Here is a 27,664-nt window from a genome sequence, read left to right as displayed (position 1 = left end):
CTAACATCTTCATATCTTTATACAAGACTAAATGACACTATTTGATTCATCCAAGCAACAAACACAATTTATTTTGATTTAATTTATTAAGGTGACAATTTCTATATTACACATCTTTCATGTACATCAGAAATTAAACAGGGAAAAGAAAATATAGAGTAACCGTAAACCTCTTATTAAAACCATTCTTTTACAAAAGAAATTGTTGTTATTGACACCATTTACAACTTGTTTTCAATATACAGGAGAGAGACAGTGGTTGAGTTATTTATGGAGCATTCTGCAGAACAGATAAATTAAAAAGTGAATCATCATATTTACATATTCACTTAACTACTATATACTCTGGATGTTATTATGTCATCGACCCAGAACAAGTTTAAAACCACACTCTTTGTTAGGGGAGGCAAGAAAAACCAATCATCTTTTCATCAGGATACATTCGTCACATCACATCTTTGTCTCCGACTTCATTATCCTCCATTAAGTCACGATAAGCCAGAGATCAGGTCACGTCATCTGCTTCTCCTCACTAGTGCAGTCTCTTCATGAGAACAATTATTTTTGTCCATAAACCTTAAGTGGTTCATAATCACAATCTCGCATCAGGCTGCTAAAACAAGACATGTGATGCCTGAGGGTGGATATAAAGCGTCTTAAAGGCTGAGAGTTACCAAGCCTGTGTTCTTGGTCGAATAAATTATTCAAGAGGAAACTCCAAAATGAGCAAGCACACCACTGGTACTGTCGAGAGACGCTGTTCAACGTTTGCCAAAAGGAACCAGTATTCACACTTATTATATCATAAACACTGTTCTGTACACACAGTGTTGGGTGTTGAGAAATAAACAATCTTTATCAAAAATCATCCCATTGTCCCACTGTGGTTGTATCCCTCCACCAACCACTCCAGTTTTAGGGTACATACATAGTTCTTCCTCACTCATGAGAGTCCCCATGACCGAGACCACAGAAGTCGAGTCCAATCATCTTTGAGTCCAAGTGATCACTCGTCGAAATTTGAAGGAATTATTTTAAAGGCGTTCTCACGATATCAGGTTAAAGAGGCCAATAAGACATTTACAAGGTCACCGTGACCTTGAATTTGACCTCCCAAATCGAATCAGTTCATCTTTGATTCCAAGACGAGCCCTTGAGGTGTTTCTGAAACGCTGCATTCACAAGACCCAAAATGTGTTTCAAGGTCACAATGACCTTGGCCTGTACTCTTAGATTACAAAATCCTACTCAGCCAATTTGTGAGTCCAGGCAAATATTTGTCAAATTTAAAGAAACTACCTCAGGGAGTTCCTGAAATATCGTGTTTGCAAGAACAGAACTGATAACCCTTAACTATTAAAATAAAAGCATAACCACATATCTAATCAGTTCACACGTGTCAGATATACATTTTTGACTTAAGGGGAATTCTGTCTGGTAGATGTGAAAATACTCAGATTGGAAGACAATGGTTTTAAAATACCATTTATTGCTCCTGTTAATTTTGTGGTTTGATATGAGACAAACAGTTAAAATAAGCAAACATCTCCATCACTAACCCTCAAATGCTACACGTGTGTGAAGAGCCACATGAAGTTTCTGCTTGTAAAGCATGAATCAAAATGTTAAATTTTGATTTGGTTTGACTTGAATTTGGTGTTTTTCACTTGTGTTGTGGAAAGCTTTAATGTTCTGATCTTGAACGTACAATGTCTCTAAAAATACTTTCTTTATCCTGGTTGGTTCACAAGGACACAACGGGAGGATGGTGTAAAATATCTGCAGCTGATATCAAGATGAATAATCTTGAAGATTCTCCCAGAGCGCTCTAATCTAGGACATCTCGTCCGGTCCAGCCTCTGGCCCTATAAAACTAGGGTCAGTTTAAATTCTGCTCAAGTCTGCCACCACTCTAAATAGAGGTTACAACACTTTTCACAATCAAGTCATTCACAGATACAACACTGTAGAAGCAGGAACACAAATCTGTTTCTCTCCTCACTCATAATTTCTGAAGCGTTAATCTGGAGCACTCTTCTTTTAAAATCATGATCCACTTCAAATCATGAGACCTACAAATAAAACTGTGAGAGATTAAAGGGGTTGAAGAGAAATGTCATTCATGAAGGAAAAATCCAAACAATCTTAGCAACAAAATCAACTTTTTGGTGAAACTTAACCCAGTTTTCAAAGAAGTGCACCCTCACAATTTAGCTTAAAATTAATCTTTAAGCCGCGTTACTTTAAAAGAAGAAAAAAAAAAATCAGGCTGCTGCTTATGAGATTCCGAGAACTTGACTGCATGCTGTTACATGATCACTTGTGTGGAAAGGGAAACTACTGCGGTCCCATCAGACAGGTGACGCAGAGGTCGGGTTTTCAGGATCCCATGCATAAACTGCCACACATTCAGAGAGACGGGAGCAGCTTCCGTGTTTTGGTTTAGAAGACATAGAACATTTTCACATCTGCTATGAACGTGGTGTGAACGGTCGACAGCCACTTCCCAAATCCTGCTGTGGTACTGCATGCAGTCTTGCTGATGCACCAGTACAAATAGCGTACAGGTGCACGCATGCCTGAGCATAAACACAGACAACAACCCTTCCCCGACTCTGAAGAGACTCCCTGATTTGAACACTGGTGGCGTTTATTCCTTCAGACTCCTGCGCCCACTCTTAAACCTCTCCCGGGTTCTCTCACTCCTGGCCGAAGCCCTCGGTCTCCTCGATGGCGAACATCAGCTTCTCCTTTAGTTGCTCGTAGCTCTTGTAGGGCGGCAGGTCCAGTCTGTTAAAGCTGAGAAGGTAAGACAATACAATTGGATCAACATTAGACCCCCTTTGCTCTGGTGTTTATTCTAGATCCCTCTATGAATAGGACTTGAGATACAGGGATGCCATGGTGTGGAATTTTTCCCACTGGGTAATAAACCTGTGACAACACCGTTGTTACAAATTAGGAGGAGGAGGATATGTGTGTTGGCTCAGTGTCTGTTCTGTGTTTACGGAGTGAGATCTGTATTGGTTTACTTGACGTGATGGGCATTGTTTAATTACCCAGACTGTCCATGATGGTCCACTTCTCATAATTGATATGACATGACATGACATGCCTGATCTGCACTGGCAAGTCCGATATCAAAACTTATTTTAACATCACATCCTCATCATCCTCGTCAGTCAACTCTTCTCTCATTATGTGATAAGACTGCTACTCTGTACAGCTGCAGCGTCAGTAAGTATGAAGAACTGGTGACCTACGTGCTACCACTGATAAACAAAAGTGAAAGAGAAGGTGTGGCCCATGGGCAAGTAATATAATCTGTATGTGCCTGACCACTGTGCAAACACCGATAACCCAGACTACCCCAGCTAACAAGAACAGGATTTTTACACTTGTACAGACTTTTAACAAGCCAATAAGAAAACAGCAATAACCTGCTTCCAGTATGGCTGGTTAGACCCTAGTGTAGTATGTTCAGAAGCAATGTCACCTTCAGGGTTGACCATGATTTAACATTCTTTTGATTCTATGGTCGTTCATGAACTCACCACGTGTGACTTCTGGGAAGCCAGTTTTCTTTTCCCACCTTCTCAATACAGAACTTCTGAGGACCATTGCTTCCTGTAAAATGAAGCACAGGTCAGTGGGACAGTGAGAGGTCGTGATGGATTGAACACAACATGATCATCAACAAAACTGGTACAACAAAAGAAGTGCTGTAAAACAAGGTAAGTATCAAAAAAATCTCCAACCTGCTTACGATGGTTTCATACATTTATGTTAAAGAAAAATTGTTTTATGTATCATTTATTCAGCTCTAATTACCCATAAGGTCAGCGTAGCCTCCTACAGGCAGGCGACAGGTACCGGTGACGAACTGCAGCAGCCTCATTCTCTTCTCATTGTCCATCTCCTTGATAAACTGCAGGGACATGTGACGAAAACATTTAGAAACACTTTCATATCACCTGGTCACAGATTATATACAATTGATTAAATCAGTCATATGTTAAGAACCACAAGTGGGGATTTATTTTTTTCTAATACCTGATTCATAAAAAAGGTATATCGAACACACATATACACAGAAGCCTGCTTAAAGCACAGTCCAAAAACTGCAAAGCACCACAATGTATAACCATGAGCTTCTCTAGTTGAAGGTGATGCATCAACCTTCAAGTTGTTTGGTACAAAGTCACAACTTAGCACTAGCACCTTATTGCCGACTATAGGGTACAACTAGTGCAGTGCTCGTTCTAAACCTGCCTGTTTGGAATGTGCTGTTCTCTTGGTGTGTGTTAACGCTGTGGAGCTACTTCAGAATTATTGTCATCAGTGAATCATCCTCCTCAAATATTTCTACAATTTATTCAAACAATATATCCAACCTTACTCCTATGATCCAGTAGAAAAACGTTTGAACATGTCACTACTGCTGCAGCTCACTGACCTGCCAGAACCAGACGATCTGTTTGCTACTGCGAGCGTAATGTCTGTAGATGGTGTTTCGCTGCCAGTCTGCGAGGTCGATCTCCTGCATGCCACACAGCATCACCTGTGACAGGATGCAAATTACTTAGATATTTCATTTGCATCATTTTATTCACCTTATGAAGCTGTTGCTGTCCAGTATGTGCAATCCAGGTACATAACTCAGATCTCTTTAGTGCATCTCATAGCAGATCATTAATCATTTGAATGACAGAGTTGTCAGGTTCATACCTCCAACTCTTTAGCATCAAAGTACTGCAGGTACTGCTGAGGGAGGACCTCATTAAAGCCTTCAAAAAAGGCCTGAGTCTGCTCCTCCACTCCTCTGGACAGCCTCCACTCTGCTACCAGCCTGTGTGAGACAGACACAAACACACACAGTCTCCATGACATCAGAGGACAGAATGTTGAGTAAAGCTGTTTTCAGACCTCCACCGAATGTGGACAAAACTGGGTCTGATCTTTCTCCAGAGTTTGTCTTTCACATATGAACAATGCAGCAGAGGCATTCACAACAACACAGGAATATCCGGAGTGCTCCGGTTTGGGGTAGCACAGCATTTTGGAGGCAGGATGAAACATATGAATTCCACTGCAGAGATCACATGTCACCAGTATCCACCCTTATCACCAAAAACTCTTGAATCTCGTTCTTTCATCCGGAGGTATGGGTATGTCGGGGAATTAGAAATGTCATCAATGCGCCCAGTCACCCACGATAAAGTCTCATGTGACATTAGAAACCAATCTAACAATAAAACCCACCTGATGTACTCCTCCTTGTTCTCCTCTGTGACCTGCATGTCTCCACCTCCTTCTTTCAGGTCATGGGTGGTGATTTCCCCCAGGATCTCCTTGTCAACAGAGAAGAACATCTCCAGCCCGCACTCCTCAATGTCGTTGTCCCTACAGAGCAGCACAGACACTTACACAACTCATCGTCATCAAAATTGAAGATAAGCTAAAGTAGCCGAGTAGAAAATAATCCTCAAAATGCATAATTTTCTAAGGGAAGGAATCATAGGTATCCATATTCTTTCTCACAGCCAAGCCGAGTGTACTGACATCCATTCTGACCAGGATGGGTGTATCAGTTATCAGTTCCAAGTTGTTTTTTTTTGTAGTTTTATAACAGCTTGATAATATCTGTATTGCTAAGAAAGAAGTACACCCAAAGACATTACAAACTTTTGAATGCTGCCAAAATATTCACAAATTTGTAAGTGTTTCGAAAGTCACGTTAAATATAGGGTAAAATAATTAAGACCTTGTACCTAATATTTTTTTTTAATAAATACATTTCCCCATTTTTAATCCTGTGTCTCTGTGCGAATAGTCTATCTTTTGTTAGCTGCCTAATACAAAACTGTTGAACCAGTGCTGTACCAGTTACCGAGGGTGGTGTGATTTAGATTTAGCGCTATGAGTTACTGTTAACTCCAATCAATTTCTGCAACAGTTCCCTCTATAGCTATGTGTTTTCCCAGGACACATAAATGCAGGATCAGATAGCTTTGATATCTCTGTTTTGTGAAGTCTTTAAACAGATGTGTAATGCAACCTCTTGTGACCACACAGTGATCTGTGTACTCACTTGATCCAAATGAGGGAGTTGTAAAACTCAGGGTCTACTGACTCCAGGTCTTTCAGGGCCAATGGCTTGTTTAGGATGCGCTTGTAAAATGGCAGCGAGAAACCAGTGTCGATGAACTTTCCATGGAAAAGAGCCTGACAGATAAACAAAAGCTGTTAAATGTGTGATAACACTTCTTTCACGTTTCAATTTTGGAATTTGTCTCTTTAAAATACAAAACGTATAACTAGCAAATGATAAAATGACAAACCATGGCAATGAATCGTCCAATGAACTTGAAATACTTGAGGTGGTCAGGGTTGATGTAGGAGGCGGGGTTGATCTGGAGAGAGTAGTTATCTTTACCGGCGTATTCAAACAGGCAGTACATGGGGTTCAAGACCTCGTGGGACAACAGGAAGAACCACTCCCTGCACAAGAAGAGACAACAAAAATGAGAACAGACTACAGGCCGTATCTTTCAGAGGCTGCATTTGTAGAGCGATTGGGTCACACCGTTGCAACAGAGACATTTGTGTAGGCTCCTTCAAATGCGGCCAACAAATGTGTCCTGTCATCCCAAGAAACAAAGGTTCCAATGGGTGGATCCATCCCGGCCCAAGCTATCCAAAGATTTGCTGTGTTTCGGTGATAAACTGTTTTTCGAAAAGCTAATGGAGCCGGCAAGAGATGAGACCTCAGATGCTTGTGAGTGACATGCTCCATCTCAACCAAACAGCTAACGGTACGCATTTTAAAAAACCATGGGGCATTACAACTTTCTTGTCATGCGAACTGCAGACTCTGCTGCTAGGCAACAGCAGTAAGGACAAGCAGGTGATGCTAATCACAGAAAGTCTCTCTAGACCAGTTGTCTCTTTTCAGTTCAGCCTCTGAAGGAAGCGGCCCCTGAATTGGGACAGAGCTGATGTCACTAACTAGCTAACATATTAAAGAATCAGGAGCATTCAAATTTGAGTAGCTTCAAATAAGAAAATCCGAGAAACACAACAACACATTGCACACACACATCATCATATCATACTCAGTCATTTTTCTATCTTACCTGGCAACGCCTCCATAATCAAGGCCCTCTTCACCAGGGAAGATGATCCATAGTCTCCTTCGTAGATCCTGAGCGTTGAAACTCATTATCTAAAGCAGAGACAATGTGATGAAAGACATGTGGCTCACTCACTGTATCACACAACAATACCTTTGTGGAGGATATTACTTTTTTTTTTCTCACAGCTGCTGAAAGGAATTACTTCAAAATCCATCACCACACCATTTAATACTGAAGAGCAAAAGTAAATCAATGATCTCAACACTGCTGCAAAAATGACTTCATGAATTTATCAATACCTGGCTGAGACCATCAAACACCAAGAAACTATCAGTCTGACAAAAATCCAATCGCTTACATATGACTCATAACTCAATTACACAATGCTTTTTAAGATTAAGAGATAGGAATTAAAGTAATGCATAAATAGAATAAAGAAAAAGCGCATTCAAAATACAGGATACATTTGAGTTTCTATGACATAAATCTCAGTTTCATGCACATTTGTGAAGTTGCATAACTTAAGATGTTTTTTCAGCACACACGCTACAGTTATTGGGAATTGTTCTGATTTTAAAGTGCACTAGAAAAGGGCAGTGACCAGGAAATCACTTGAGCTACTGAGGCATATTTTCTGAGCAGCAAACAAAGCGACAGGCTCAGTAAAAGAACATCTGGCTTGAACTGACTGTCTGACCTCACCTGCTGGAAGGAGTCCTCGAAGAGGGTTTTTCTGGTAACTGATATCTTGATGTGTTGAGGCATTGACAGTTGCTGCAGAAAAGAGATTGCAAGGGTCAGTGTTTATTATGATGAGTAAATTAATTTAGAATAATCATCTTTCGACACCAAAACATGATGTGGTTTTATTTTATTTTTTTAAACGTGTGATCATTTCAGATGAACAATACGGACTTGGTGTGCAAAGACCTTAAAACTCTCTTTTTACTCCCTTTCAGTGATGTGAATCCAAGACAGGGTTGTATGAGTGTTCTGAGAAATCTCTTGATAAGACTTTGTTATATTGTGGCCAATGCAAGGATGTATGGAATGCTGCAGGTCTGTGTGTGTTAAAGGTTTGTACACACACGTATAAAGAGCAGAAAGGTCACATCAGACAGGACTAAAAGTGCGCTTCAGCTAAATTTACACAGCGTCCAGCAAATACGACACCTTCCTGCCATTTTGTATAGATGTGTAGGGGCATGTGTATTTGTGCTTTGAACATAGCCACTGTGAAACAACTGCAGTATGACTCACTAACCTCTCTCATTAAGGACGTAACTTTGAATGGTGTTACTGAAAAATCATTCAGAGAACCCTGTCAATCTGCGCACTGACAAACAGCGAGCCCTACCTGGCACCAGAATCTGAAGTACTGCACTTTGGCCTTGAAGTCACGCACGTATGTGATCTGAGGTCCATTTTCACTGTGAAGGAAAAGAAACACCAAGACTCTTTATGTGTTTTAAAACATATAAGCAGATACCTGTACAGGTTTTTGTCTTTTTTAATCTTATCTGAAGCTGATATTTGTTTCCAGGAAGTTACTGTCTCATTCTCTTCCCCAGTCCCCCAACTGGTTTTTCCACTGCTGTGACCAAACCTAAGTAATTACTCTCAAGTTATGTAAAGCTCCCAGGTTATTATCACAAGTCAGCTGAGGTGTGAGGAAGCACAAGAGCAAGGTGACCCATTCGTCATATAAGAGTAATGTGTCTCAGGTTCTAAAAATAGATGGGATTTCACAGACAATGACTTGGTACAACAGAGGAAAGGGATATATATTAAACAATGAAACCATCGAACTCAGACTACACTAAGAAACAGAAAACTATATATTATTATATCTTAATATTAGCTTTATTAGTTCAGCTAATTCTTTCTTTCTTGACAGTCTTGCTGGTATTCTCTCTCCCAGGAAGCAAACATGACTCATTAATTTCTGGCACGGAGAAGTACAGAAAATACTTAAGCCAGATAGTCACCGTCAGTGGCTCAAGGAAACATGTATCATAGGTATGAAAGAGCTTCTAGTTTCAAAGGAGATCCCCATCAGGTTGAAGCAGATAAATCACGTTTGTATTGTCAATCATCATTTCTCATAATGTCATTTAAAAAAAAGGAAACATGTTAATTTAATAGAAGCACTGGTGCTATGAGTAACATTTTTCGATTAAAGGCCTAAAGGCCTTCCTCTATAGCAAAGAACTTACAAGGCAGTATTATAATTACAGTATTATATTTGAATACAGTGCCTTTTCATTGGTTGTTGAGTATCTGCACTAGATTTCTAACAGTGAGTACGGGTGTAATTCCGCATTCTGGTCGTGACAAATTCGGAAGGAAACTATGGAAAAACTCTGCGACCGATTTGTCGGGCCGAAGGGTTGTGCACATGCCCGAAGTGGTGCTGCTAGAGGAAACAAGCCGGGAATGGTGTTATTTTCTTTGTGTTTTTCTTTGCCTTTTTTCTGGCAGTGTTGTTGTATTTTTTTCAGATACTACATGGGAGAAGGCTTCACCAACTTGCGCGCGAGGGGGGTGCAAAAGCTCACTTCAACACACATCTAAAATAAAGGCTGATTGCTGTGGAATATGGAAGTATGAATCAATGTTTATCAATGTTCCTACTTTAACATCTATACATCATATTGTCGCTCGATCTGGATCTACATATATATCGATATATAGATCCAGATCGCTTAATTTTAAAACATCTTCTGGTGTTAGACAGATGCGGATTTCTTATGACTTGATTCCTCTTTAATTCGAGAAATCATAGTGATTTTTTTCCTTTTTTCGATTTTGAGTAAGAGGAAAATAATATGGTGGAGGACGTACAGTGAGGACTTTCCAGTGCGAGGGTCGATGTAGGTGGTGCTTCTCCTGTTGTGGTCTACGAAGTAGGGAATGCCATCGACTGTGAACCTCATCTCCCAGCCCTCTGGAAGTGGCTTCTCATTGAGCAAACTACAATAATGAGATCAGATCAATATTCAGTGATGGATTATTTCAGAAAAAGTAAAAAAAAAAAAAAAAGAACATTATAAAAAATTATAGTATGTTATCTGATGTGACAGCAAAGGGACATGCACACAGACACAAACTCACCCCTGTGTAAGTGGGTCCTCCCACTGTGTTGAGCGTGTGGGGTGATGTACAAAATAAACTCTGCCAGTGGAGTCGGTTCTCTTCTCTGAAAAACACAGCAACAATTGGTGGATTTTTAAGGCTAGTGCAGTGAGGTGGAAACTCATATGCACATGACAAACTGTAAACTTTAAGGTTAATTTAATAGTGGGCTCCTGTGGTATGTTTGTGGAATACAAAAAGTAAATGTGTCGCCATAATCAAAGATAAGCACTAATGCATTACTGAGTCCTGTGGCAGACATTCACTGTACATTAATAGGGCTGTAAGACAGAGACAAACTTGCGGCTGCTGATAGCAAACACTCCCTGGAGTACATCAAGGTCCAGTCTAAGAAGAAAAAGGTCCCAGGAGTGTATAATGAACTTGGGTAATAATAAGCCCAGATAAGATAAACACACTTTGTCTTCAATGGTCCTTGGTCAAATCAAGGAAAGGCAATAAAATAAGAAATGTTTATTGTTTTTGTTATTGGTGCCCAGGAAGAAACATAAGATGCAGCACTCCAGTTAATAACAGTTTCAATTCTCATCAGCACAATTATCAAAAGTTTATTGATAACTGGTTTGACTAACCAAAAAGGAATTCAGCTATAACCAAGGATATATACAAACTAATAGATTTTCGTCCACACAAGCATTTTAGCTTTGAAACAGTTTTGAACCCCATCCACTGGGGAGGCGTACGAGTGCCATGTAGTGCTGAAAAAGCACCTGGATGTCTTGTCTCCTACGCACATAAACAGTTGTATCATTGTGAATTTAGAATTTAGCGACAAAATAGGCATCAGCAAACACAAAAGGGTCAGCAATGCTTGTAAATAATTATCCAGGTTGAATTCTACAATGGGGGCCGAGTCTAATGCTGTTTGTGATCTTCTGGAAGCGGTTCATGTGAAAAGGGCATGAAAAATCAGTGAAGGCTACCTCATGACTGAAGATCCAATCGGCGAGCGATTGCGAAAAATAGTTTCCAAACCTCTCTTTTTCTGCACGTCCAGACTAAAACGGTGGCCAGCAGCTTTTTCAAACTTCTGGGTTTTAGCTGCTCAAACTCTGGAGTAGTTTGGACGGCAGGACTTAAGGATCTTACCCCATCCATGTGGCAGAGGCCCAAGAGGATCAAACTCCTTATTCTGAGTGGCTGTGACCTGGTCTTGTTGCTACACAGTAGAAAATCAGAATAGTTCACGTTAAATTATGGCTGTTGGAGAATCTGTAGTGTTTGACATTGACGGTTATATCGCAAACAAAAACAGTTTACTTCACACTGTAAATACTGTAACTGGACTATACCCTTGACCTGTCCTAACATTCTAATCTTACAGAGGTTAAACACTTCAACACAGTATGACTTTGCAAAGAGGATGTCTCACCCCGAAGATGAACCTCTGGTTGAACTGCTGCATGGCACCCTGCAGCTGGCTGCGCTGGTGCTGCCACTGCTCGTAGTTCCGCACTGTCTCCATTGTGGGGCGCTGCCACGTGGTGGTTCGTGTGATGTGGTCGACAAAGTAGACTCGCCCCATCTGGTCGACACGACGCTCCCAGCTAAAACAAAATTAATGAATATGAAAATTCCTGGTGTATAAATCTACAATGGTTCCTTTTGTTTATTTGCTGCAGTTCCTAGCGGTCAAAGCCTGAAGACGATGTGCAGGTGGAGCTCTCACAAATCACTAGCTAAAGGATTTGTGTGACAAAATTTCAACTGCATGTACTGTACCAGTAATCGTATATTTAAAGATGGAGGCCGTCATATTTGACTTACTATTTTACAGTCCTATTAACCTACTATCTGAATCTGAGAGGAGACAGATCAAAGGAGGACTTTTTACCCAGAAGCCAATGGTTCAGGGCGTTCCCACGTCGTTCTCTTTTCCACATGATCGACAAAATACATTCTCCCATTGGGATCCACCCTCTGTTCCCACCTAGATGAAACATCGACAGTTAACTTCAGGACATTAGGTAATGGTGCATGACATAAGTAGAGATTTAAAGGAGCTTTGAAGCGATGACTCATCCTGCTGCAAAAGCAGCAAAAAGCCAGTGAAGGTCGCAGTGTTGATGACAAGGACGACACTGGAATAACTCAAAAAGGGAATTTAAGGCAGATGTAATGAATGTGCAGACAAATCTGTTTGTCTGTCATATTAATACTGATCTGCTACTAGAGAGAAAACATTTATACAAGTATATTGTCATGGAAATTTACTGAATCTAACTGTCCTTTTATGGAAATGTACAGATCCTCCTCTCTTGTCATGACAATGCTCAAAGTTCAGTTGGATTGATCTGAAACCTCTTTGTATAATTCTACTTGATGTTTGCACCTGTCTGATTCCAAGAGAGGTTCTCTATTGTGGACCTAAACGTCCCTGTGACGTTTTTCTGCCCAGTGTCTATACACTCAGGAGAGGGGGGAGACATGACCCTATTTGGCCAAATAGTTACATTGTTACTCTGTTTGTGTAAAAATATATTCTCTGTAAATTGTTTCTCGACCATTAGTTAAATACTTTGATATCAAGTATCAATAGTATCATATTAAATACTATGATCATTCAGTCTGATGGTTTATTTTCCTCACCAGGGAATTAAATACAAATTCCCACCACATATATAATCATCTGCTGAACATTATAATGATAATCAATACTGCTCAGTATGACACTACTCCATCCACTGGACTGTACCATAAGCTCCATAGTTAAGATAACAAAATGAGAGCGTACCCCAGGGGCAGTGGGCCAGTATTGACAGCAGGGACCCTGGGTGTGACCACTGGGTTGGGGGTGGGCTGTCTGGGTGCTGTCGCTCCTGCACTGGAGGCCGGAGTGGAGTTCCTGTCTGAGCCTGCCGATGGACTGGAGTCTGGGGTCAATGAAGGTCCTGATGCAGGTGTTCGTACTGGTGTGTCTGAACCTGACTGAGCATCACTACCATCAGGTGGTGCAGAGCCGTTGCTGGAAGACGCTGAGGAAAGAATCAGAATCAGTGAAAAGTTGAGAGGAGATCCTCAGACCAGGACCATATGATCACAGGTTGTCTTTATGTTGGTAGGAAACATGTGTCAGACACATTACAAGAATAATAATTCCCTTTGTAAAGGAAGAGTAGATTTGCAGCTCAAGTTGGCAAAGTAATAACATTAAATTTGACTTTAACCCAAAACCAATGTTTTTAATCCCAGACATAACACAACAGATTTCAGCCTCAATAACAACATTGCCTTTCGTGAGTAAGGCTCATATAACAGTTAACTTATCGTTCAAACAATGTCTCTCAGAGAGAGTCATGGTAAGGCCCAATTTAGCCTCGAGGTACATTTTTGACATTAATTAAATTGTGACACAAAGTCTTTGTCATGCGAAGCGCACTCTATCTAGTTTCCCTCCGGTTCTTAGTTCTCAGCAGAAAAGTGTCTACAACAGATCAGCACCTTCCTTCAGTAAATGTCTGACCTGGTGAAGAGGCGGGTCTGCGGGGAGTCGGAGGAGGAGGTCTAGAGGGCCTGGGTGGTCGTAGAGGCTTTGAGCCCCCTGATGAAACTAAGGGAGATCCGGAGGCGCTCACTGACCTCCGAGCACTGGGAGAGGACCTGTGCTCTACGCCATCCAGAGCTGGAGAGCTGTCTCGACTCGGCCTGTGAAGAGTGAGAGTGGATGTAGATACACAAAACAGAAAAAAAAGCTAGAAATGTGACTGAAGTCCAATTGGAGTGGATATGAGGATAGGTACTGTACCTTTGGACAGGATCCCCGTTAGGTTGTGATTCCCCATTTGATGCACCTGAAACACACAAGATGAATGAAGATAAAAATAGGAATTCATATTCACATATAACACAACCTGTAAAGCAAAAGAAAATCTAATGTTACAATACTAAACCCTTTTGATGTCAATACAAAAGTTTTGCTTAAGCCGAGTTCACGCGACACGATTTTCAGCCTGATTGAAAGTTTGTTTCAGACAAAAGCTCCTGTTTTCCACTCAACCGGCAAACACTGTTCAACCACATGATTAAAAAAGCTCATGCTGAGTCCCTGACAGGTCGCACAGGGGGAAGGAGCATATAGTGGCGAGGTGTTTTTTTACACTTCACATATCAGTAATGGGGGAAATCAAGCAAAAATCATGTAGGGTAACAGACTCATTAGAGCTACATTGACTACATCGGGCTAATGTCTGGTTTGGACAGAACCAACATAATACCTGTCAGGTTTAGGTCAGGCTTGGTTAGTTTTCTCTCTGAACACTGAGATGCACTCTTCTTTTTACAACTCTGATGTAAACTGAGGCTTTTCATGTCTCCTCCAGATCTAAGAGTCATTCTGTAGCAGGATGACACAGACGAGCAGGAGGATCCCTCGGATTCTCTGTTGTGTGATTTAGCATTTCAACGTAGTCTGGAGACCAGTCGGGGGTTTCTCCTGCTGATGGACCGTGAAGTGTGTGACCCCCACTCAGTCGTACAGTGTGAGATCACAAAGACTGCAAGACTCGCGATCGCACATCAGGAAGTCTTGTAGTGTGCACCGCAGAATAATCTGCAGACTTTGAAAGTTGTGTAGTAATTAGTGGACTTCAGTTTCCTTCAAGGATCTAAAATTGCATACTCTTAGTTGAAACCATCAATAAATCTGCTTGTTTACAGGTTTTTTCTAACGTGACAAGGGCCTCCATTCATTGTATCCTTTACAGATGTTATGACAATAAACTTTAAAAATATATAATAGGCTTTTATACAGCTTGTGACTCTTCTGTGACTCACTGTGTTGGTCAGCCTCGGACAGGGCGAACATCTCGGGGTCAACGGTCATGCCGTCGAGGCAGACAGACAGATCCCCCACCACATCCGTCTGTTCTCTGTCTGTACACAGCTGTAAGGTCTGCACCACCTCAGAGACTACAGTGAGACAAAAGGCAAGATGGTCAAAACAGTAACAAGTGAAATATTTTACCTGTGTTTCCCACACATTGATTTAATTCTGGTAGCCAGCTGCAACAACATCACTGATTGCCATATATTTATTTATTCTAATCGTTTTTTCACTATTACAAATGTGTGAGGTCTTGTAAAATGAAGGTGTAGGCATCATAATGGGACATGTATGTAAACATGCTCCCTTCAGAAATATAAAGACTTGCACACCAATTATTACTATTATAAAGTTTGATAAACCACAACTGAAATCATTTCTGTGTAGAGATGTTCTTACGGCCACAACTGTCTCAAACTTTTAAAATAACTTTTTGAATTCCTTTTTTGGTTTCACTTCTGTAGCACAGCACCTGAATGTCAACAAATAAATATTTTCAAAAAGTCTTGGGTGCAGGAAGTGATGATATTTTCTGGCGGCTTCAAGAGCAGTTTGAAATAAATAAAAAGGAGAACAGGCTTTTGGGGGAGTAAAGGTCAGAACTGCTGAGCCGACAAAAGATCCTCAATAAGAAAACTGAGGAAGTAGCCTGACAATACTAGAAAAAGCAAATCGCATCCTGTTTTAATGTCACATTGTGTTTTTGTGACACAACACAAAGGTGCTCAAACAACTCCCTGCTACGTCTTTAGCACATGTAAAAAATGCAGCACATTGAACCTATTCAGAAAGCATTAATGACAGAGGAAAGTTGGTGTGTAAAAAGTTTTAAGCTAATAAAGGCTAATAATGGTCCTCACAAAAGGTGTCACACACATACACACAGGCAAGAAAATACAACGAGTGCAGTGTCTGTGTCTGGGTCTCATACACTCACTTTTCATGTCATTAGCTTTGAGCGTGTCACTGATCTCCAGCGTGGCAAAGCCCAGCAACACGTCTGACTTCAGGGTCTGGTGGCTCCACACGCGAAACGACAGTTTGCTGAATGGAGTCACAATCCTGGTGAAACAAACAGTTCAGTTAATTTATGCAGTGCGTTTGTTCTTGTAAATGAAAAACAGAGTGATGACGTCCTTTTGTCCGCTAAGCATCCGATTTCAAAACACCCTCGAGGGACTCACTCTCTTTCCCAACATTTTATTCATCACAAGTTTAAGCTCGAAAACTGTCATTTCATGAAGAATTGGTCTAAATGATATTGTGTCCTGAATTGGAATTGTGGACAGGAACAATAATAAGTAAAGCCACACACTGGATATCCTAAGACACAAGATATCCTTGTCCTCTATCCTTGTAACTATAAATGCTAATAATTCACATCATTGATCACTGTTTAGATACATGCACAGATACATGTAATATAAAAATCTAATAAGCGAGTAGAGAGGTGAAAGCCACAGTGTCTGTGACGGCAGATAATACATCTTTGTCTTTTGTCGAGAGGAAAACATGAACAATGAGAATCAGAAGGTATTCAGGGACAACCAGTGTGTGTAACCATCACTATGACGGTTGTTTATCTCGTTCCCTCAGAGCCTCCAGGAGAAGACGTTTGTGGAAACATGGGCTCAGGTCTGATTACACTCCATAGTAAACACTTGACATATAATAACTCTGCCCTCTGGGTACAAGAGAAACTGTAGGAGAACTCTATATTAAGAAGGTCACTGTACACTGCAGAAGGTCCTGCACAGGCTAAAATTAAGTGGACATCAGATGTGTGAATATGTTGGACTGTAGGAAGTCAAAAGGTGGGAGTGCACCAAGTGTGAAGTATTTGTGTTGAAATAGGATTCATGTCAATGAACAGGACACACTCTCACAGCTAAGAACATTCTACATTAAAATGCAGCATGTAACCACCCCCTGGAGATAGCAAATATTTTCTTAACTCTGTGCCCCATTATCCTCCACTCAGAGCTACACGTCCCAAAATCAAATGCTGGTAATTCAGGGAGAAGGCTGGCGCAGGAATACATCTTGATAAAGTTCATATCTTACACCAACCATTCAATTTAAAGGTAGACATTTTTCTAGAGAGAGAGATATTTGGATTTTTAGGGGCCAATATCAATATTAGAGAATACAAAATAGGGATGGTATCAAGAACCGGTCCTATGCTATAATATGCTATACATATGTTACAATAAGGGTTACCACACTGTGGCCCGCAGCTGCTAATGATCCTACCCTACTGATAAATAACTTAATCAATGTGATTGTCAGTTTGTGTGTGAAGAGCTACAGAGACGAGCAGTGATTGGTAATGATTTCAAAGATTTTGTTAATCAAACTCTTATGACAAAGACAATATTTTCTGTCTTGTTCACTTCATAACATAAACCGGAGGACAATAGTTTCAGATGCTTTCATATACTGTATTCAACAAGTGCTAAACTGTGATTATCAGTGTCCTAAGATTTCCTTGAAAGACATCCAGGCAGTCAGAGAGAGTAAAAGTTGGCATCTTGGCCTCAGCTCAGATATAAAATCCTAACCCCCCCTCCTGCTGTCTCTCCTGCCAGGCTGCTGACAGCGCTGGACACCGGAGCTTCAGGAATCGCAGCAGCCAACAGAAACTAGTCACGCTGCCCTGCCTCGCATAGTCCACCCTATGCTGTCCTTGTTTACCATCACCTGTCTCTACTTCTATCAGACTTAGCTTTGTGGTTAGGTGAATTTAATTTGAGACACAGTTTATCAAGTCTAAAGCATACCATGATGCTATGCAGAGGCAGTTAAAAAAACAAGGGCATTAAATGAACTCACAAAATGTGAGTGAATTTAGGGTCTGCTCAACTAAAGCATCTTCTCACTTTTAAGGGACAGCCAATTAGGATTTTTATTTGTCACATGCAGAGATACATGCAGTGACAAATGTGGGGTACTGTTTCCCTGCAGACATATCAGAGGATCAACAATAAAAAACAGATAAACTGATAAATTAGGTAAGATAAAAAAAATTATAAAATAAAAATAAAAACATAAACATAAAGGAAAGGTGTCTCTCAAAAGCTAAGTAAAATCAACTTTGATGTTTTCTGTGAAGATTCAAATATTAACTTTCACCCTGTGTTCTGTTTTTTGCATTTTTATTATTATTCCTCACAGGTTACAACGGAATTATTTGTTTCATGTGTAGCAGCAGAATAGTTACATTCTGATGATCACACATGTGATCAAACATTTAATGGTTCTGGTATTATTGGAAAGACCTTGACTCACACAGTGAGCGGCTGCTTCCATTTGGGGCTGTGGGTGTTGCTGCATTTCTCCGTTTTTTTGGACTGGCCTTCGACTGTCACTTCCACGTAAGGACTGGGGCCAAACCAGTTTTTCTTGTTCTCTTTGAGTTTTGCTGATAGCACTGAAAAATCAAGACGAGACCATGGAGCAGACAGTTAGTGGTGAATTGTGCCAGAGAGAGAAAAAAACACATTGTTGGTGGAAAGAATACAAATGCAGAAACATGGAATGACAAGGACATAAAAACATGAAATCCTGTGTTTAGCATACATTTTTGAATTGGAACAGTGCTACAAGATAACCAGCATTTTAAAAGCTACAAACTAGGTGATATTTATTTGAGAATCAGTGCATTCACAATCCCAAAATTCAACAGTTTTGAGTATTATATTTCTTTATAATAAACACATCAATGCAGGATTTACATTAAATTGCTATCACTGAGATTACTCAGTGGTTGTTGGACATCACTCCATGATTTAACACATAAGGCAATGAAGACAAGGCAGATTATATACATGTCCTATTTAATTGTCCCACTGTGTTGTGACATTGTGACAGTGAAGCCAACACACACAGAATTAGGATCTGGAAAATTAAGCAGCTAAATTGAATTTATAAATTTTTCATTTCATTATTTGCATTTGAGATTTTCTGTGTGCAGTATTTCAAAATGTACTTAAGTGGAGAAAAAAATGCAAATATATAAAAGCAGTCCACCCCTTTTTTTACTTGAACCTTACTTGGTGCACTTTGATCAAAACAGAGCACTTACCAATGATTTGCAGCTGTGCCTTCATAGGGTAACCATTGGTAGTGCCCGATTTGGTGACTCCACTAGCCATGACATAGGGCTGGGATGAAGGCCTGCAGAACAGACGACACATCATTAGGGTGGGGACAAATCGCAGCAGACAGATGAGATCATTTAGACCAGGTATATTAAGCCCATAATAGGAAAGCCTTGAAAAAAATTACGACGACCCTGCCGTAGGGTAATGAGTCAGGTCAGGTTTGGTTCATAGATAGGGCTTGAACCAACCCTTTTTTATGTGGGTTGCCTCTCATAGTTGGTTAGGTAGACTGTTCATGCGTATTGCTATTGGTCAGGCTTGAAGGAACGCCCTACAGAGCAAAGTACAAAGATATCCTTAATGAAAAACTGATCCCGAGTTCCAGGACCTCAGACTAGGACAAAGTTTCATCTTCCAAACTAGACAATGACCCAAAGCCCACAGCCAAGACAATGCGGTCCAGACAACTCTGTGAATGTGTGGCCAAGCCAGACGCCCTGACCCGAACCCAATCAAACATCCCTGGAGAGACCTGAAAATGACTGTCCACTGATCATTCCCATCAAACCTGACGGAGCTTGGGTGGATTTGTGGGGAAGTTTGGCAGAAGACTCACCAAATCCAAGTGAGCAAAGTGATCAATTCACACCCAAGAGGACTCAAGCAGAACTGAATACTTCCGTAAAATCAATGCGTTATTTCAGCTTTTCCTTATTAAAAATTTGCTTTAAAAAATCCCTTGCCATTATAGGGTATTGAATTTAGATTGATGACGAAAATATTACTTTTTAGTGTGAGTTTGGAAAATTATAAAAGGTTGAAAAGAGGTTAAGTGTACGAATTGTTGCAAATACAAAAGCAGCTGCCAAAAGGATATAATGAAATATAGTGACGATCACCTGGAGTGTTTATTATAAAAGAATGAAATTTAGCATTCAGAAATAAGAGCATTAACAGCAAAAACAAAACATCTAAGAACGACCATCAAACAAGCTTGACAAAGTTAAAGACTGAGGATGAGACTTTTGGAGAACTGTTTACTGTGTGTTGGATGGGTCCTGGTACAGCTTTAGAAAATGACTGTCAACAGGCAGCTGTACAGGGAAGCCTTGAAGGCTGTCATAATATTTAAACTTTCTGCTTTTAATCAATGAAAAAAAAATGTCAACTTAACTGAAGCAGCAATGGAAACATGATTTCAAAAGACAAGCTACTAGATTTAGGAGATACATTTCCATCTTAAATAAGTAAAGGACGGTTGTCTCCTTGATAGTGTATCAACAGTTATGAGCTCCAGAATGAAGTATGAATGAAGAACTACAATCTGTCAATCAAAAGGGAAATCTGTTGCTGTGATCTCTCAAAGAATCTGGTCTGATGCGTCGCTGAATAATGCATGTTCCTCAGTCTATCTCGTCCAAGATTCACATGGAAGAGCGGGAGAAAGTGGGGAGCTCCTGGGTAAATTTTCACTTTGGCTGCTGCTTTAGTCGCTGTCAATAATTCATTGCGACGGCTGACTTTGCAGCCTCATGAGCGGGCTGACCACGTTTTCTAGATGAGAGTACTCACAGAATATTAAACTCTGAAATGACCTCCTTGTCTCGGATTTTTCTAAACAGCTAAATAACATCATCCACGAGCCAATAACTTCTTGGTGTGTTTGTGGGCAAATTAAATTTGAGGTCAAATATGTCTCGTTCTTTAGAGCATGTTGTGTATGTATGACTTAAGAGCCCCTGAACAGCCGACTTCAAACAATATTAGTCTTACATAAACTCCTTAACCATGTTAATCCATAGACATACATTATTTAGGGTACAAAGCAGGGGTGCACATTTACAAAACAACTTCATACTGACCAGATCAGTATGATTGTAAAAGGACAATCAGGTAATTATTTTCTTTGGCTACAACACTCAAGAGTCACCATTAGAAAACTGAGCACAGTGTTCAACAAGCTGTCCAACTGATATCTAAAAACTGAACTTTAAAAGCTGAAATAATAAATGTATGTGTTGTTTTATAATGTCATGGATTAGATTGGTTATCTATAAAGATCACAAACTATGTTTCCAGTACAAATTTTAGATGTTCTGATACACATATCATGCATAGGAAAAGCCTCGGATACAGCCGGAAATGCTTGGTCTCACATTGCAAGTTAATATTTATTTATTCATTCTGTGTTTATTTATTTACTAATCTGATACCAGGTCTTTAAATTGTGATAATTTCATCTAGATAAAGCTACAATTTTCTTTTTCCAGAAATCAACTTTTCAACACTCCTGGACCAAGTTAGGTTCAAGTACTGTTTCTAGAGCAGTGAAGACGTGCATTTCAAAGAAGTTTCATGGCATTTGCACCTAAATTAGCAGGTAAACACAGGTTATTTAAATGTGGATAAAATCGCGAAAAAAGGAGGAGATTGACTCCATTCAGTCTCCCTTCTAGCCATGCTCAAAAATGTTTTAAGCACACAACCAAAACATAAAAAAACTGAATATAAAAAAGAATATGTCAAAATAAATTAAAATAAATACAATGTACAACTAAAATAGTATATTACTGAGTGGAATTAATGAATGAGAATGTAGTAATACTGTTAGTGTAGTGTAGTGCATCATGTTTAATTTTACAGATGCACTAAGAACTAAGAAACTATCACCTATTAGCAAGATCCCCTCAGTTTGGTTTTGGTTTCCATCAATGACGATCTTAGCTGGAGCCAACACAAACCTATGTCTACTGCAGTCATATGACCTGGCGGTGATTGCTGATTGTATCCATTCCCATTGCAGACAAAAGCCAGATGTTACTGGGTTTCTTGACCCGGTGGAAAAGGTAGACTAAGCTATTATTGCTTTTAAATGAACAGGTAACGAATTGTACTCATATCAACCAATATCAAAGTCCAGGTATCAGAATCTGGATCAGGGAAGGAAAAATGGTCACAGGAAAATTTGACAAGATTTTGTAGGTCACTAAAGCCAGGAGGGGGGGTGGCATTGGATAGGTGATATAGCATCGTCAAAGGAGAAACACCTAAGAAACAGATAAGAGCAGCAAGGTCTGTCTGATCAGTTCAAACGACAGAGGACGGCCGTGGCTGATACAGAGACAAACCTGCCAAGCTTCCAGTGACTAATTAACCAATCCAAGACATACCAGGGATATTTCCCTTGCATTCAGGGGGGGTCACTGTTAGACAGCTGGTTTGATGGATATTACCCAGTTCATCTGATATATTAGAAAATATAACGACTGGTTTCCTCGGTTCTCCTGAAGAATCAAAATATCTAAAGACTAGGAGACACTGTATTGAGGTATGGCTCCTACTGGTTTCCATATGTTTTGGTTTGTGCAATGCATGAAAGCAACAACAAGAAACCGGATATTAGATTAGTTTGATGATTGTTCACATGAATCAATTTAACTGTGCTAATCAGCACGTCCAACAATCATCGACAGAGACCACTTCCTTGTTATCGTTACCCCTCCACCGGCTTTGGCTTGTATAACAATATAACACACGTAAGTGAAGATTACATAATTTAATCCAACTAGCAGTGGATAACGAGCTAACGCTAACTGGTTTTAGCCGCAGTAATGAACAGTATATCTGTATTAGCGTGATAGCTCCGCTGCTACGAAACACTAAGTATTTACAGAAGTGTTGTTGTCGCAGGGACTTGCTGAGTACGTGTTGAATGTCCCTTCTGACACTCTGCTGCTGCCATCCCAGCCCCGGCTAGCCGCTAGCATGCTAACTAATGTCATCATCATGGCTGGCTGGAAATCCTAAAGTCCAGCGGCTGAGCCGACAAAAACACAAACAGCACCGCTGAGGGGACGCTCCACTGAGCCAGCCCACTTACCCTGGTCCCGAGAGAGGCTGTGCAACCGAGCCGGTGCCGCTGAAGCCAAGTCCCAGCCCTCGGCGTGAGGCTTGTTTGGGTTTCAGTCCGGGTTTCACTTCACGGAAGAAGAAACTTCCACCATCTTCGTGAGCTGACGTCACGTGACCGAAACAAGGTGGGGCGCGCGCACGCTGGCAGGAAAGTTGCTCATGTTTTTTTCCCCAACTTTATTGTAAACAATGTTAACCACCATCCTGTCAGGCGGGCATCAACATGACCTTTCAACATTTTTGTCATGTCACATATTGTGTTCTTTTGTTAATGTGTCCAGTTCATTGTTCTATCTGTTCGTGTTGACTTTTAAATATTTGCATCTATGAATAATGTGCCGTGCAAACATAGTGAGTTCATTTACTTACCTACTTGTTTATATGTTAGTTTTATATTTTTTTTCTCTCCCACAGTTCAAGCTCTCTCTCTCTCTCTCTCTCTCTCTCTCTCTCTCTCTCTCTCTCTCTCTCTCTCTCTCTCTCTCTCTCTCTCTCTCTCTCTCTCCTGCAGATATGACACACCTCAACATTAATTTATTTACTGAGAATGTAAAACTTGTTTACGTTAAAGTTAGTGTGTGAAGCTGTGAGACTGTTTACTCTGACAAGTGGTCGAGAAGCAAGTCCTTTTTTATCCAGTAGAGCCAGATACACTGATGTATGACACACAACACATTTAACACACAGCAGCAGTGAACGAGTTTGAGCAGAAGATTCAATTAGGTATTACACAAGTAAAATGCACTAAAATCAAACTTTTAATATAATTCTCAATCCAATGCTAAATAACTTGAAATAAACTTCTGTTGATGTAAACTGTCCCTGAACATTACACAGAAATATGGTCCAGTGAGAATAATGTGACATGACAACTTGACTGAATTGAGTAGAATATGTATGAGGTCAGCTGAAGACAGTTAATGTTATACTGCTAGCTCGATAACATCCAGTGCACTTTTCTTACAGTAAGTTGTTTATGCTAGTCCACATAATTTTTATTTCTTTAAATTAATCAATTGTCAACAGGCTTCAACTTTTTTCAAAATGATTGCACAAATCATTGATAGAAAGTTCTTGAAACAAGCGTTTTTTCTTTTACTACATATTGTGATTTTTTTGTTATTTTTATTCATTAAAAATTGGATTTGGGACGGATCATTGAGTTTTGTACTTTAGCATAATCGGGTGTTTCAGTCTTTTAATCACAAACACCTTCTGCTAAGTCAGACCCACTTCCGGCTGATCAGTCAAGGGTGTGTGTCCCTAGCTTCTTGGGGCCCAGGGACCCAGTTTAAACAACAAAAGGAAAGGAAAGTCTTTTTATATCAGATTGTTATCCATTTTTATTCATTATTGTTTGGTATTTAATATTTTATTTGATGTTGTCTCTCTTCTTTTTATTTTTTATTTTGTTGTCCAGTTTCGTTTTATCACCATGTGTTTAGTAAAGCACTTTTTTGGGATTAGTGCTATACTAATAAAAATGTGTATTATTTATAGCGCCGTTATTAATATTTATGTGCCGTGCAGTAGCGCTTACTAGTCTCATGTTGACTATTTTTGAATATCAACTCCTAACATGGTTATGTTGGTTATAAGGCTAAATACAAACTAGGGCTAAGTTTTAAAGCAGCCGCATGTTGAAGCCTGTTGCGGTCGTTGGAGAGAGCGATCGATGACCAAGCGCATTGCATGGACAATGTTACCACAACTAAATGTTCACATTGATCAGTAGGGGACGCTATGACCCTGAACTTATATTAATACATGGAGCTGTTCAGATCAGGATTGTGATCATAGGTCAGTAGTTCGGAGCCGGTTGGATAATGCAGAGTGGATTAACAAAGTACTTCCTGTTTCCTTGCGAATCAGTAGGTGGCGCTATGACACTGAGGAAATATTGACACATAGAACTGTGCAGGCTTGGACTCTAATCAGGAGACAGAAGTTTGACAACATCGTGTCCTTTGGCGAAGGACTATCCTTCATTGCACAATGTTTACATGGTTTGAGGAAATGTCACAATTGTGTCCATGATCCAAAGACTTGACTGAGCTCTTTTGAGATGTATATTGTAAAGCAGCCAGGAGCAGTTCATCAAACTATAAAACATGTCACCTCCTTTAGCTACCAGGGGCCGCTGTGTTTTCAAGTCATAATTTATGTGTAAATGTCATCAAGCTGGGACTCTTGTCTTTAGGGTTTCCAACTCCCTGAAAAACAAATATTGGCAGGGCGGGCCGACTCGATTGCCTTCACCCTTCCTGGCGCGGTGAACTTTTTTAGACCCTGAGTGAAATGATTTTTTTTACTATTTGACCCTGAATTAAATTAGATGCATATTATTGAGTGACATGAACACATGGAAAACAAATTATTATCCACCAATTCACTTTAATAATAAGGCAAACGAACTGAATAAAATAAGAATCTTTTTTAAACAGATTGCCTGGGAACAAGCTAACCATACATTTTCATATAAAGCGCCCTGTTATTCATTTTCCATTGGCATTTTACCAATTTTCCAGTTTTTATCTCCACCTTGATGTGATGACACTCATCTCAATTTGAAGTTGATCTGATGAAAGCCCTGGGACAGGGGAAAGCCCCTTTCAAAGTAAAATGTGGAATATGGCCAAATGGCCACTGAATTGAAAATGGCGGGCTTCCTGTTGCGTTCTTTACAATGCCCCTTGAGACTTTTTTTATGACTGGTCATGATACACCTGTGTTTCGATTTCTGTGAAATCAATGGGAACCATAAGGGCTGGTTCCAGGGGGCGATGCTGAGCCATTTTGGCATACCCATTTTAAATCACTCCAGAACACGTACATTTTCACCACTTTCTAATTTTCTGCAAAGTTTGGTAAGAAGTTCAGCATGTTAAAGCCCTCAAAAAGCCAATTCAGTTTCGTCACAATAATAATAAGAAGAAGTATCCTTACAATTTCAATAGGGCCACTCACCATTCAGGGCTCGGGCCCTAATAAAGCATATATTTATGACAATATGGTTATTATATTATATTCCTTCTTTTTTTAAGACTTTCTTTACTGTGTTTGTAGATGATTCCCTTGGTGCAAACAACTTCAAACCGCAGGTGGCGCTGTTGTACCAGGTCGCTGCCACAGACCACAATGTAAATCAATGCCTGTGCTCTCGTAGCAGAAAATGTCCTCAACGCACAAAATGACCTCAAATAAGCCTTTGTTGAAGCAGCATGTCCGAATTAGTTAGAAAAGATAGAACGTGAAAGAGTAAAAATAGAACAAAATAGGCAATTAAATAGAAAATAAAAAATAGGAAGTAGAGATAGAATATGTACCTAACGTCCACCTAAAACTACGGTTGAACACATTATTTTAGATATATTTACTTCAGTAAAGTGCAGTGGTACAGGATGATTAGTATAGGGAGGTATTGAAACAGAACAAAATATATATTTATGCATTTATAGCCTTAATTAGTTATATATGGTATATGAAATTAATAAAATGCTAGGTATAAATTCAAAATACCTCATGAAAATGAATATAAAAAACACATGTTTAAAATAATATGCCATAATTCCCTATTATTTTATACAGTATTGTTACATGTTACATGTTTAGGTTGTCATGTATTTTGTAGAGGACAATAATGTGTAAAAAGTAATTTTCATAAAAAATTGTTCAAACAATGAGTTTTAATATAGAAGATAATAGTGTTTCTATGCCTTATGTGTTTTACAATATTTAGTGACAGAGTAAAGCTCTTTAAAAATATATTCACTTGGAAACTGATTCAGACAATCGACTTAGATAGAAATAATAATCTTTTGGTAGTCTGCTAAGGACTGACAGAAGAGGAGGGTATGGTAACAATACATGAAAAAAAATTGCAAGTCTACTCGAAATAATCTTATAAAAACAGAGGAGAAATGTCTTCCCTTCTTTATTAAAAACTAAATAATAAGAATGACATCAGAGCTTTATTTTGGAAGTGGTGACAGGAAACCATATATTTCGTATTGTGCCTGACTTGACTGCAGTTGCTGTTGAGTGCTGGGGCTTTGTCAGTGTTGACAGAGGGGCAGCATGAGATACTTCTCTGCTCGGGACATGCAAGCATGGGGATATTTGGAGGAAAAGTCAGTTTGACAGCTCACTCACTGAGAAGGTAAGACAACACAAGTCTTTGCTTTTTTACAAAGCCTGGCTTCCAAGCATATGACTTATTGTAGTGGTGTTATTGAATAAGGTTGTGTTACATTTATGATCACACATACAACTCAAGATGCAATGCTGTTTAGCCCTCTTGAAAAAGAAAGGCAACATATATAGCTGGAGCAATGAAATACACAATTCAAAAATATGTTTACTGTGGGAAGATTGTGATACACGTAAGTACAATGTAAATCAATACTTTTCTAAGTTAATCTCCATAGATAGACTATGATGCTATAGGACTGAGTTTATCATGAAGCTGCAGAGGACAGTTCTGCAGTCTTCCACATGCACGCCACTGTGGTTTTTCCTGCATGGGATAAAGTATA

At 39.8% G+C, this 27,664-nt stretch overlaps 2 protein-coding genes across 2 annotated transcripts in view; one reads left to right on the top strand and one right to left on the bottom strand.

Moving 5' to 3' along the window:
• Positions 1 to 67: 67 nt before the first annotated feature.
• Positions 68 to 23,255, bottom strand: itchb (itchy E3 ubiquitin protein ligase b). The gene is made up of 24 exons (XM_062392952.1): positions 23,098 to 23,255; positions 19,199 to 19,290; positions 18,403 to 18,544; positions 16,052 to 16,176; positions 15,066 to 15,200; positions 14,038 to 14,083; positions 13,756 to 13,937; positions 13,027 to 13,267; positions 12,127 to 12,222; positions 11,665 to 11,839; positions 11,382 to 11,451; positions 10,251 to 10,335; positions 9,981 to 10,109; positions 8,494 to 8,566; positions 7,839 to 7,910; positions 7,137 to 7,225; positions 6,342 to 6,501; positions 6,092 to 6,225; positions 5,263 to 5,403; positions 4,729 to 4,849; positions 4,457 to 4,561; positions 3,832 to 3,928; positions 3,555 to 3,627; positions 68 to 2,799 (listed from the first exon to the last, which is right to left on the bottom strand). Exons 2-24 carry the CDS (start codon positions 19,266 to 19,268, stop codon positions 2,700 to 2,702), a joined length of 2,661 nt encoding a protein of 886 aa, XP_062248936.1. The 5' UTR covers positions 19,269 to 19,290; positions 23,098 to 23,255; the 3' UTR covers positions 68 to 2,699.
• Positions 23,256 to 27,177: 3,922 nt separating this feature from the next.
• Positions 27,178 to 27,664, top strand: part of calcrl2 (calcitonin receptor-like 2) — a 28,959-nt gene continuing 28,472 nt past the window's right edge. The window contains exon 1 of the mRNA XM_062391359.1: positions 27,178 to 27,288. Coding sequence (XP_062247343.1) covers positions 27,239 to 27,288 — 50 coding nt within the window. The 5' untranslated portion in view covers positions 27,178 to 27,238. The remainder of the gene's footprint in view (positions 27,289 to 27,664) is intronic.

This window comes from Platichthys flesus, chromosome 7, assembly GCF_949316205.1.
Source record: "Platichthys flesus chromosome 7, fPlaFle2.1, whole genome shotgun sequence".
NCBI classification, from domain to species: domain Eukaryota; kingdom Metazoa; phylum Chordata; class Actinopteri; order Pleuronectiformes; family Pleuronectidae; genus Platichthys; species Platichthys flesus.
This window is presented reverse-complemented; position numbering and strand designations above follow the sequence as displayed.

Bases quoted from the DNA above. Each gene is read 5' to 3' on its own strand.
- itchb (XM_062392952.1), bottom strand. From the start codon at position 19,268: ATGGCTAGTGGAGTCACCAAATCGGGCACTACCAATGGTTACCCTATG. The intron at 15,201-16,051 runs GTGAGTGTATGA...GTCTCACTGTAG, and splicing joins CAAAGCTAATGACATGAAAA to TCTCTGAGGTGGTGCAGACC. The intron at 12,223-13,026 runs GTACGCTCTCAT...TGTTTCATCTAG, and splicing joins ACTGGCCCACTGCCCCTGGG to GTGGGAACAGAGGGTGGATC.